General features: G+C 39.9%; 1 protein-coding gene across 12 annotated transcripts in view; it reads right to left on the bottom strand.

The window, feature by feature from the left end:
• The window catches only part of CASK (calcium/calmodulin dependent serine protein kinase), a 465,298-nt gene that overhangs the window by 148,606 nt on the left and 304,920 nt on the right, over window positions 1-11,772 (bottom strand). For all 12 annotated transcript variants that reach the window (XM_027772014.1, XM_027772015.1, XM_027772020.1 and 9 more), the window contains one exon: window positions 3,351-3,453. In XM_027772014.1, coding sequence (XP_027627815.1) covers window positions 3,351-3,453 — 103 coding nt within the window. The remainder of the gene's footprint in view (window positions 1-3,350; window positions 3,454-11,772) is intronic.

The following is an 11,772-nucleotide window of genomic DNA, read 5'->3' as shown; positions in this document are numbered from 1 at the left end:
AAATCTCTCCAAAAAAAAAAAAAAGAAAAATGTAAATGGGGGGGGGAGTAGAAATCAGCATTCTTTGAAACTATACTCAACTTGCAGTCTTGCATATTACTGGAAATGACTGGCTGAAAAAGAATGCACAAATTGAAGAAAATTTAAGCAATTTAATTTTAGAGGGCAATGTAGTAAAAGATGATTTAAAGAATACAACTATGACCTATGGCTCATTTTTAGATGATGATTTATGTTTTTACTGCTTGACGCTCCAGGTACATCAAGTTAATGAAATAATTTAAATGGAAACACCTGTGTAACAGATTATTATTTTGGTATTTCTCATCTGTCAGATATTTGATTTTTTTTTTTTTTTTTTTTGTTTTCTTATAGGCATTTAATTATTTCTGGGAGATAGTTTACTATAGGACATTATATACTTGCTGGAGAGAGAAGAGAGAGGAAGAGAAAGTGAGAAAGCAGCCTCCTCCCAGGGAGAACACTCACACCATAGTCCCTTTTCCACTCTCCTCTCAGGATTTGTGGCATGTATGCACAAGTTCCTGGCATGTTTTTCAAGTCGCTAGGTGTGGGACTCTAACCATGCAGTCTGCTATGTGGGATCCAGCCACCTTAACAACCATTCCACCTGGCTGGCCCCAGATATTTGAATTGTAAAAACGCATTTATTTTATTGTTATATTTTTTGGTTGTTGTTGTTGTATGTATGTGGTATTTCATTTTATTTATTCATTCCAAAATTTAATGTACATTTACTCTTAATACATGGAACATATAAACATTTTACACTAAATAAATGCTATTCATTAAGCCAAAAAAGGAGGAATTTACATCAAGTTTTAGCTACATTGTTGAAATACAAATATGCAGATTTTATCACTGAAAAAATCTCAATTGTGTTTCTTCATCAGGAACTTCAACTGAACCTAGAACTTTTTCACACCTCGATTAGAAAGAAAACAAAATAAAACAAAAACCCAGAAAAAAAATAAACTAGAAGTTGATTGGCTGCTGAGACAGCAAGGACTTTTGACGGAGACCTGTACAGCATCGCTCCGAGGGGCGACATCTGGCAAGAGATTAAATAGCTGTGCCTCGCGTTGTGCAGGTCACCAACGTGTTAACTCGTCCTACTAAAGAGGGCAGCTGGGAGGGGACCAAACTGTACTGAGAAAAACCCTCTCTCCTTTAAAAAATTTTGTTGCCAGAGGACGCATGCACTCACCAGAAAGAGACAGAAAGAGAGAAAGCGCCCCCGCATGGGAGATGGTCATGCCACAATCTCTTCTGCTCCATCTCACCCTCCTTTTGGGTATGCATGCACACATGTGTGGCATGTTTCTCAAGGTTCTGAGTCAGTGACTTGAACTGCATGGGATCCAGCTGCCTTAAGCACCAGGCCATGGCCTGGCTCAGGAGCTTCTAATACATCTAGAATTTTTTCAAAAGTTAATTACCTGGTTGTTGGAAAAGTCATAACATATTTTTGCATAGAAAAATAAGCATGACTTTTCCGACAACCTAATAGAAAGTGAACAAAACAAAACAGAAACCTGGGGGGGGCGGACCCTGTAAGTTGATTGTCTGCTGGGACAGCAAGGACTTTTTACAGCATTCCTCCGAAAGGGGCAATGTCTGGCAAGAGATTAAATAGCTGTTTCTCACTTTGTGCAGGTCACTAATTTGTTAACTTATCATACTTCAAAAGGGTAGGTAGGAGGGGGGACCAAACTGTAGGAATCCGAGGGTATGTGCAATGTATGATATATGTATGGCATATATATATGGCAATGTAGCCACTGCAGCTAAAGATTAAAACTAGTTCTAGGAGGTGATCTCAGGGTTACTCATAATTAAGAAGAAAGAATGGTCTGGTCATTGCAGGCTCACACATGATGCTCTGGGGGAAAACCTTTTATTTCCCCCCTCTTTCAATGTTTAACTAAAAACATTTTTAAGAGCTACGGCTTGGTGGTGACCCAGCGTTTTGTCTAGTTTCCATATGAGACATTATTACAGCATGTTTACAGTATCAGGTTTACAGTACAGTACATGAAAAGGTCTACACCGTACTGCACAGGCCTACTGAACAGGTACCTCTTGGCCCCAGCAAAATTATGAGTGTACCACAATCAAGTACACACAGTTTAGCAGTCATCTTTTTTGTCCTTTAGATAAGGTTTTTTTTCATGTGTGTGTATTTTTTCCTTTTTGATCACTAAAATCAGTTATGAAATGTGGTGAGGAAACCCATTTATGTTTTACCATCACCTGCCAGATATTTTAACTTTAAAAAATGACTTATTTTTAAGTGTTTTTTTTTTTTTTTCCTGTGGTATGTGGGGGTGTATGTGGTTTCAGGCATGAGTCTTGCTATGTCGTGATCCTCTTGCCTCAGACTCTCAAGTAGCTGGGACTACAGGCAGAGATCACCACCACACTCAGCTCTCAGACAGCGCCTCGCTATGGGCCCCACGCTGGCCATGACTGTGATCCTTCTGCCTCAGCCTCCTGAGTAGTGAACTGAAATAAACTCTTGAAAGTGATAGGTTTAAAAAGGTTCTGCTGACGTGTTTCATACTTTTCCTCTTTCTTCCAGTAACTGGGAAGATACAAGAGAAAGCACTAAAAGTCTGATGTTTGTAGCATGGAGAACTATGGAATTTGCAAAACTGAGGAATGGAACTAAAAGCAGGCCAAGTATTCTGACCTAGTGCACTGAAAGGAATAAATATAAAACCAAATACTTGAATCTGTAATTAGCATCCACCGTTGTGCACTGGCGGAGAAAGTTTCTATGTTAACTTTTCTTCTTATTTTGGCATGGGAGTTTTAAAATTATGTTTTGCTTTGGTTAATAATAAAATCAGCCCACCATCGCATCTGTCTGCACTTTGTGAATACACAGATAGATGGCTTGAGCAGGATTCCTTGATAAATGGAAAAAGTATGAAATCAAGCAGCATGAAATTAAAAATTAGCTATAGATGTAAACCTTGGAGTGTCTAGTCCACACATTTTAGATTTGTCTTTTTGCCAGTTCAACTTTAAAAATCACTATGTCCCACATATCTTCTTCAAACACTGTTTTAATCTCTTTATGTAGGGCCTCTTGTCTGTTAAATGTTGGAGACACACAAAGTCTATTTTTAAGGGACTAAAATTCTAACTACGACTACAGTTACTAAATCGAAAACTCCCATAAGATTTGATTTGGTGGCGCTTTTTTGAGGGTAGGGTTGGGTGAAACAGGATATGAAACACTGAGGCTGGGCTAATATTTAAAGTTTTAAACAAGCCTAAAAGTGACCCGGTTTTGAAGGAAATTTTTGAAAAAGTGGTCTTACCTCCAGCTACAAGTCCAGACTCCCCTAATTGAATAGCTACCCCAAAGCCCCCAAGTTTAACAGGTGCTGAGTTTTCTTTTGAGGCGAGGAGAACACAGTGGGGCTGAAAAGAAAAACAGACAAACACAAAAACAAATCCAAAGATAAGGATTACTTGAAGACAAACAATTTGATTTACACAAAGCTAAATAACATGACACTATAATAACACATTAAAAACTTCAGAATTATCGAATGCTTAAATGATTTGTCCTATTCTCACTTCCGGCTGACTCCTCCAAAGATTTACCTGTTTCAGCAAATGTTTGTTTTCAGGAATTATTTGCTTTCGAGATTACAGTATAGTGCTAGAATTACTCAGAAAGCACGAATATCCTAGAAACAGATACGGTTTCTGCCTTTCCATACAGTATTCTCTTCCTTTGAGTGACAATCTGAATCTGTTTAAAAAGAATATAGTTTACACTGCTTGACAAAATGTTTCCTGCAGCCTGTGACTTCACCTACAGAGCCACTATAAATATTTTGGCATCTGGGGGATGCCAAGGGCCTGTCCTTTGTCTACATTCCCCTATCCTCTTTCCTTTATTCATTCCACCATTAAGAGTACTAATGGATGGGTCGGATTTCATGACTCTAATTGAACTTTGTTCCCAGGGACTTCAGCGTTCTTCCTGGGCATGTCTCTCCTCTGGACCTGCCTGTCTTCTCTGTGGGAGTAGGAAGTGGGAGAGGATAAGGAGGAAATGAGACCACTCGGTCGGCCTCTAGTCCAGTGCAAAGACAAACTCCCCAAGAGGTAGCCTGCCGGAACACTGCTCCCTAAGTATCACATGCTTTGTGGGAACAACAAACGTTTCTTTGTAGAACAATGATGGTTTCTTTGTAGAACCTTGTGCTTCAGCAACTGTCTCTTTCAGGGACCTTGGGTCTCTGCACAAATACTATACTCCCTGATATGACTACCATGCCTCAAAACATGGGCTAGTGAAAATGAGTCGGTCAGGCCTGAAAGAAAATTTTTTTGCGGGGACGACCAGCAGATGGTATAATGGTTACGTTGCAGACTCCCATTTAGTTGACTGGGGTTCAGGTCCCAGACCTGGTGGCTTAAAACTCATGCCACTCATGCCAGGTGCATGTGCATGCATGCCCAAGATCCCGAGAGGAGAATGGAGGAGAAGGGATTGTGGTGTGGCCATTCCCCTGGGGGGGGGTGTGATTTCTTCCTTTCTGCCTCTGCCTCTCTGTCTTGCTCTGTCTCTCTGGTGAGCTCACGTGCCCTATAGGAAAAACTCTCTCTCAAAAAAAGAAAACAATAATAATTTTCTCCTATACTTTCTCATTCATAAAATGACTCAGACTTGGTTCAGTTTTAGGGACTGTGATAGTGGGTATAAAAGAAATAAACCTGTTTACTAAAACTGAGGTGGGTGTGCTCAGAGAAACGTTTGAAGAGGATATACAGAAATGTGAGGGACCCTTACCCTGCACAATGAGAGCAACAGGGTTCAATTTAGAAAACTATTCTTTCTGTTGTAAGACCTTTAAAGATCCTCACCATAGAGCCTGGCATAAAGAAAGATAAACCCACACAGACTAGTGTGCATGAGTTTATGAGATCAAGAAAAAGCAAGAAGAGAGGAAATGCACGTGTAAAACTGAATAGTGAGGGAACGCCGGCATGACGCAAAGCAGCAAGAAGAGTCACCTCTACAGAAATAACAGAGAAGGACTGCTCTCAGAAGAACTCTAGTTAGTTCAGAGACAGGTGGATGATAACAGATTGAATGTGGAAGCAATACCCTATGTGTGATTCTAGTGTGGAATTTAGCAAATGAGCAAGCCTAGAAAGGATGGGCATGACGCAGAAGAAAATACAAAGGAGGGGGCCTGCAGGTGGTGTGGTGGTTAAGGTGCTGGACTCCCACATGGCCAACTTTAAGTCCTGGATCTGGAGGCTTGCTTTCTCACTTTCCCTTTCTCTCTCTGGTCAAATAAAAAAAAAAATTAAATCAGTAAGTAATTCTTTAAAAATAAAAGAAAGAAAGAAAATATAAATGAGACCTCAACATCATCCTCCTGATCATGCCTGTGGAAGCATTTTTACCATCTTCTTAGGAAGGAGAAGTAGAAGCTTAAATCAGAACCACAAAGGATAGCCCTCACAGTTGTTAACTATATATACTTAATGTTACACTGAAATCTATATAAGTCTTACCAGTGTGGTTTCAGTCTTTCTCAGTAAATTCTTATGGGAGACAAATCATAAAAATTGAAGTTAAGATAGAAAATAAACAAAGAAATCTGTAAATACAAATGAATAGAATTTATAGTCAGATAGTGGTAAGTGTTATGAGGTTAAAATTAAGCTGGTGAGGAGATAGTATTGTAGGTTTAGGGATTAGGGAGCTGATACTTTAGTTAGGAGGGTCACAGAAGGCCTCCTAAAGGGGGGTAGTATCTGAAGTTCTAGGTGGGGATGACAAGTCAATACAAAGGTCCAGAGGCAGGAGGAGGGTCGGTATGTTTAGAGTAAGAAGGAAACTGGATTGTCTGGAAAGGAATGAGCAAGGGGTAGAGTGGTAGGAAATGTGATTCGAGAGATAGTCAACAGTCCTTATCATCTAAGGCCTTGAAGCCATGGTCAAAACTTTGGGTTTGATACTGAGTGAGATGGGGAGCCACTAGAAAGTTTCGAGCAGGAAAGCAAATATAGTAAGTTTTAGGTTTTGAAAGGATCTCTTTGGCTGCTATATATAGGAGATTGTAGGAACATAAGAGTGGAAGAAAGGATAACAGTTCGGAGGCTATGCAGTTGTCCAGGCAAGGGGAGATGGTAACTTGGACTACAGTGATAGAAACAAAGATGGTGAGGGAGACCCATGGATGGCATAATGGTTACGTCGCTGGACTCCCACATAGTCAACCGTGGTTCAAGTACCGGATCCGGTGGCTTGAAACTCATGCCAGGCATGTGTGCGTGCATGCCCAAGATCCCAGGAGGAGAATGGAGGAGAAGGGTTTGCAGTGTGGCCATCCCCCCACAGGGGGTGATTTCTTGCTTTCTGTCTCTCTGTCCCTCTTTGGCAAGTGTAAGTGCCCTATAGCAAAAAAAGAAAAGAAAAAATAAGAAGCAGCAGAGATGGCAAGAAGTGGACAAATTCAGCTTATGTTCTGAAGGTCAAGCTCACAGAATATGTTGCTTAGAGATGGGTGAGAGACAGAGAAATGTCAAGTGTGACAGCTAGGTTTTTTGTTCTGAGTGAGTGAAAATGATGATTCTATTTACCAAAATAGGGAACACTGGGGGAGGAGTTTGTAAGGGGGATTGAGTATTTCATAAATACTGAACATAAAATCTATAAGATGGAGTGGAGGGGAGGCTGGGGTTAGAGATATAAATGTGGAAACTGGCATGATATTGAAGGCACTGATAGCCAAGGAAATGAATGAAATTGCTTAGGGAATGACTACTGACAGAGAAGAGAAGAGGTTGGGAAACTGAGCCCCTGGTACACATCAATGTTCATGGTCAAGAAGATGACAACAATCTAGTAAAGAAACAGTGCCTAGACAGTGAAACAGAGTTTTCTGTCCTGATGCCAAGTGAGGAAACTTTTTTGAGAAAGATTTGTTATCAATATTTCTAAGGACTTTCAAAATGAGAATGAAGAACTGATGAGTAGATGTGACAGCTTTGAAGTTACTGGTGACCTTGATAAGAGTGGTTATGGTGGCATGATGGAGACCAAATTTCTTGTTGGATTAGGTTTAGGAGACAATGGGAAGACACGACATAAGGACAGTAAATGCAGATGTCTTTCAAAGTTTTACTGCACAAGGAATGGCAAAATGTGATATAGCTGGAAGAGAATGTGAAGCTGAGGAAGTTTCTTTTTTTAAAGAGTTATTTCATTTATTTATTTTTTAGTTTGATGAGAGAGAGAGAGAAAGAGAAAGCAAGCTGCCAAGTCCAAGACTTGAACCACAGTTGGCCAAGTGGGAGTCCAGTCCACCGTCACCTGCTAATCTGAGGAAGTTCCTTTTTGAACATTCATAAGTGGAGACAAAAGATTAATAAACCTCCATGTACCTATCACCCAACTTTAACAATTATTGGTGTTCTGCCATTCTTGCTTCACCTATTCCTATCAGTTTTTTTTTGTTTAATTTATTTTATATTTAAAAAATATCTATTTACGTTTTTCCACAAATATTTACCTTACATATCAAACAATTTTTACTCATACTCTGTAGTTCTTGACAGTTAATAAACAACTTCCAAAATTTCAAAAAACAATTTAAAAGATAACTTTCAAAATATTTGTTATAATTTTGTTTGTAACTCTGTAACAAAGGTTTTTAATATAGGCATATGCGCTCTCTGGAGAGGCAGAGAAGGAAAGTGAGGAATAACTTTCTAGGGGGGATGGCCACACCGTAATCCCTTCTCCATTCTCCTCCTAGGATTCTGGGCACACATGCATGTATGACCAGTGTGAGTTTCAAGCCGCCAGGTCTGGGACTCAAACTCGGCCATGTGGGAATCCAGTGCCTTAACCACCAAGCCACCTGCTGGTCCCTTGCATAAATATTTTAAAACAATTCATATCATTTCACAACAGGCTTAAAATATAATATCATAATCACACCCAATAAAGTGATCAGTAATCCTTTAATATCATCTACATTCAATTTTTCTTGACTGCCTCAAAAATGTCCTTTTACAGTTGGTTAGTTCAAAATAGGATCTAAGGTCTGCACATTGCTCTTGCTAGTTATGTCTCTTAAGTCTCTCTTACTCTATAACAGATCCCTCTGCTTTGTCCCCATTTTCCCAATGCTCATGCCACTGATTTGTTAGGATACTATGGGTCGTTGGGAAAGTCATGACACATTTTTGCATAGAAAAACATAGAAAGATACATCATGACTTCCCCGACAACCTAATAGGTAATTAACCTTGTGGAATCCTCCATAATTTGGACATGGCTCATGGTACCCACATTTAATATGTTCCTTCTTTTGTATTTCTGATAAGTTTTTAGTTAGATCTAGAATCCTAGTTAGAGTCAAATATGATTATAGTTTTAGCACTAATATTTTTTGGAGAGTTTTTTTTGTTTTGTTTTTTTGTTTGTTTGTTTGTTTTTTTGCTATAGGGTGCGTGCGCTTGCCAGACAGACAGAAAACGAGAAATCACCTCCCAGGGGGAATGGCCATGCCGCAATCCCTTCTCCTCCTCTCGGGATCCTGGGCACACATGCACATGTGCCTGGAGTGAGTTTTAAGCCACCGGGTCTGGAACGGGAATTGTGGTCAACTACATGGGAGTCCAGCAACATAACCATTACGCTAACTGCTGGTCCCTAGCACTAATATTTTGTAAGTGGTATACTTCCTGATGTTTTCATCAGGAAGAAATATAATGTCTGGCTGTTCTACTTTTAGTGGCATGATTAAGCAATGGGTACAGGATTTGTCTGCCTGACCCATCATTATAAGATTCACTGACTGATGTTAGTGGCCATGGATGCCTAAATCCAAAATGAGGGATCCCCAAATAAAGGTTTTCAATACTTTATTATGAAAATCATCAAACATACAGAAAATTTAAATCACTGTGGAGTAGGGCAGGCTCTGTAGCATAGTAGTTTGGGAAGCCATGCCCACATGTTTGACCATGCTTCAAATTCTGGTCCTGGCAGCTTGAAAAACAGGCCAGTCACATGTGAGTATGTGCTTAGGATTCTGATGGGATGGAGAAATGGGGGAAAAGGGACTGTGGCATGACTTTAACCCATGGGGGGGGTACTTTCTCTCTCTCTCCCTAGCAAGTGCATGCACTTTCTGGGAAAAAAAAAATCGTACAGTAAATAGTCATATATGCATCACCTAGATTCTACAATTAACATTTTGTTACATCAAATATCTATAAATCATTTTTCTACCCAACCACTGATCCATCTTGCTTTTACTACTAAAGTGTAGTTAAAGAAACAAAAAACAAAAAACAAAAAAATAAATATTTGGGGCTGGCAGGTGGCATGGTGGTTGAGGTCACTGGACTCCCATATGGCTGACTGTGGTTCGAGTCCCAGACCTGGCAGCTTGCTTTCTCACTCCCCCATCCCACTCTGTCTCTTTCTGGTCAAATTAAACAAATAAATAAAGTTAAGCAAAATAATTCTGTAAAAAAAAGTAGAAAAATCACAAATTCATATTGTTTCTTCCTACTCAATTCAAGGTTTTGTTGCTATTTTTTAAAGGTATTTTGCCATAGGGTGCATATGTTCACTGGAGAGAGGCAGAGAGAAAGAGAAAGAGAGAGAGGAAAAGTGAGAAATCATCCCCTAAAGGGGATGGCCATGCCATAGTCCCTTCTCCTCCATTCTTCTCCACGGATTTTGGATACTCAAGCCTCCAAGTCCAGGATTAAATCCACAGTCAGCCATGTAGGAATCCAGCGCCTTAACCACCATGCCACCTGTTAGCCCCAATTAAAATGTTTTAACTTTTGATTTGGAAAATAGTCTTGTTACCTAATTATAGTAACATAATTACTCTTTTGCTTTGTCTTTCAGAATATGTGTGTGTGTGTGTGTGTGTGTGTATGTGTGTGTCTGTGTCTGTGTGGAAGAGGGAGAGAAAGAGAGTTTTAAAAATATTAACATTGTTAAGATCACTGCATTCTGTTTAAGATTTCCTTGTGGTTTTGGGACCAGCAGATGGCATAATGGTTATGTCGCTGGATTCCCATGTAGTCGATTATAGTTTGAATCCCAGACCCGGCGGCCTAAACTCACGCCGGGCACATGTACATGTATGCCCAAGATACCGAGAGGAGAATGGAGGAGAAGAGATTGTGGTGTGGTCAACCCCCTGGGCGGTGATTTCTCACTTTCTGTCTCTTTCTGTCTTTCTGGTAAGTGCGTGTGCCCTATAGCAAAAACCTCTCCAAAAACAAACAAACAAACAAAAAAGATTTCTTTGTGGTTCTTATCCTTATCCTCGAGAAATATCTCACAAGGTTTGTCCAGTCAAGATACTGTTTGACCACTGAGTAATGTAAGAATCACTGAGTCAATGCTGATATAAATAAAAAAGCAAACAAGCAAACAAATGAATGAGGAAGAAGGAAGAGCTTTTCTTTAAGCAGAAAACCAATGGAATGTAGAAGAAACGCTGGCATTAGAAAAACCACCACTTGGCAGTTTTTATCACTCTAACTAGTTCAAGTAAGAATCATCAGGGTTGCTAACTAGTAGGTGAAAGTTTCAAAAGTGATAGGATATTCATATCATCTCAAAGTAATCTTCCAATACGATATTTATTAATTACAAAGGGGAAATAGCAATTTTACAGGGAGAAACCTGGCAGAAACTAGCAAAGTTAATAGTTAGTAACGGGACTAATCCATAGCCAATGCTCTGAGAAGTCAGCCACACTACTGTATTCCTGCCGAAGTACAGAACTGGATTACTATGAGGCAATACTGGACAAACCGAAACAGAGGAGCACTCTAGAAACTAACTGGCCTGTAGTCTTCAATTGCAGTTCTAGATTAGAGTGATTAAGGAGACTAAAGCAATATAGCAGCTAAATGTACATGGTCTTTCTTTTTTCTTTTTCTTTTCTTTTTTTTTTTTTTTTTTGAGACATACTTTCACCAGAGACAGAGAGTGAGAAATCACCCCCAGGGGGATGGTCACGGCACAATCCCTTTGCCTCTATTCTCCTCTTGGGATCTTGGGCATTCAAATACATGCACCTGGCTTGAGTTTTAAGTTGCTGGGTCTGGGACTGGAACCACGGTCAACTATATGGGAGTCCAGAAATGTAACCGTTATGCCTTCTGCTGGTCCTTTATGTTTTTGCTTGTTTGCTTGAGAGAGATTTTTGCTATAGTGCACATGTACTTGCTAGAGAAACAGAAAGCAAGAAATCAACCCCCTCAGGGGGGATGGCCACACTGCAATCCTGTCTCCTTCATTCTTCTCTTGGGGTCTTGGGCATACATATACATGTGCCTGGTGTGAGTTTTAAGCCATGGACTCGAACCACAGTCGACTACATGGGAGTCTAGCAACGGTAACATTGTGCCATCTGCTGGTCCCTTTTGTTTTTATTTTTGTAATAAATGATAATATCAGGCTGACTGATGAAACTGGAACAAAGTCTGTAGATTACAAAATAACATTTACTCAATTTAAATTTCCCTATTAAAAAAAAAAAAGCTATACGGTGTGTATGCTCACCAGAGAGAGACAGGTAAGACAGGAGGAGAGAAAGTGAAAAAGCACTCTACCCCCACCAGTGGGGTTGGCAATCCCTTTTCCTCCATTTACCTCTTGGGACCTTGGTCAGGTATGCACAAACACTCAGTGTCTTTTTCAAGTTACTAGGTCTGGAACTTCAG

Source organism: Tupaia chinensis, unplaced genomic scaffold (genome assembly GCF_000334495.1).
Source record: "Tupaia chinensis unplaced genomic scaffold, TupChi_1.0 Scaffold000248_1, whole genome shotgun sequence".
Classification (NCBI taxonomy): Eukaryota; Metazoa; Chordata; class Mammalia; order Scandentia; family Tupaiidae; genus Tupaia; species Tupaia belangeri.
The sequence above is the reverse complement of the archived record's forward strand: the minus strand, read 5'-3'. Positions and strand labels throughout refer to the sequence as shown.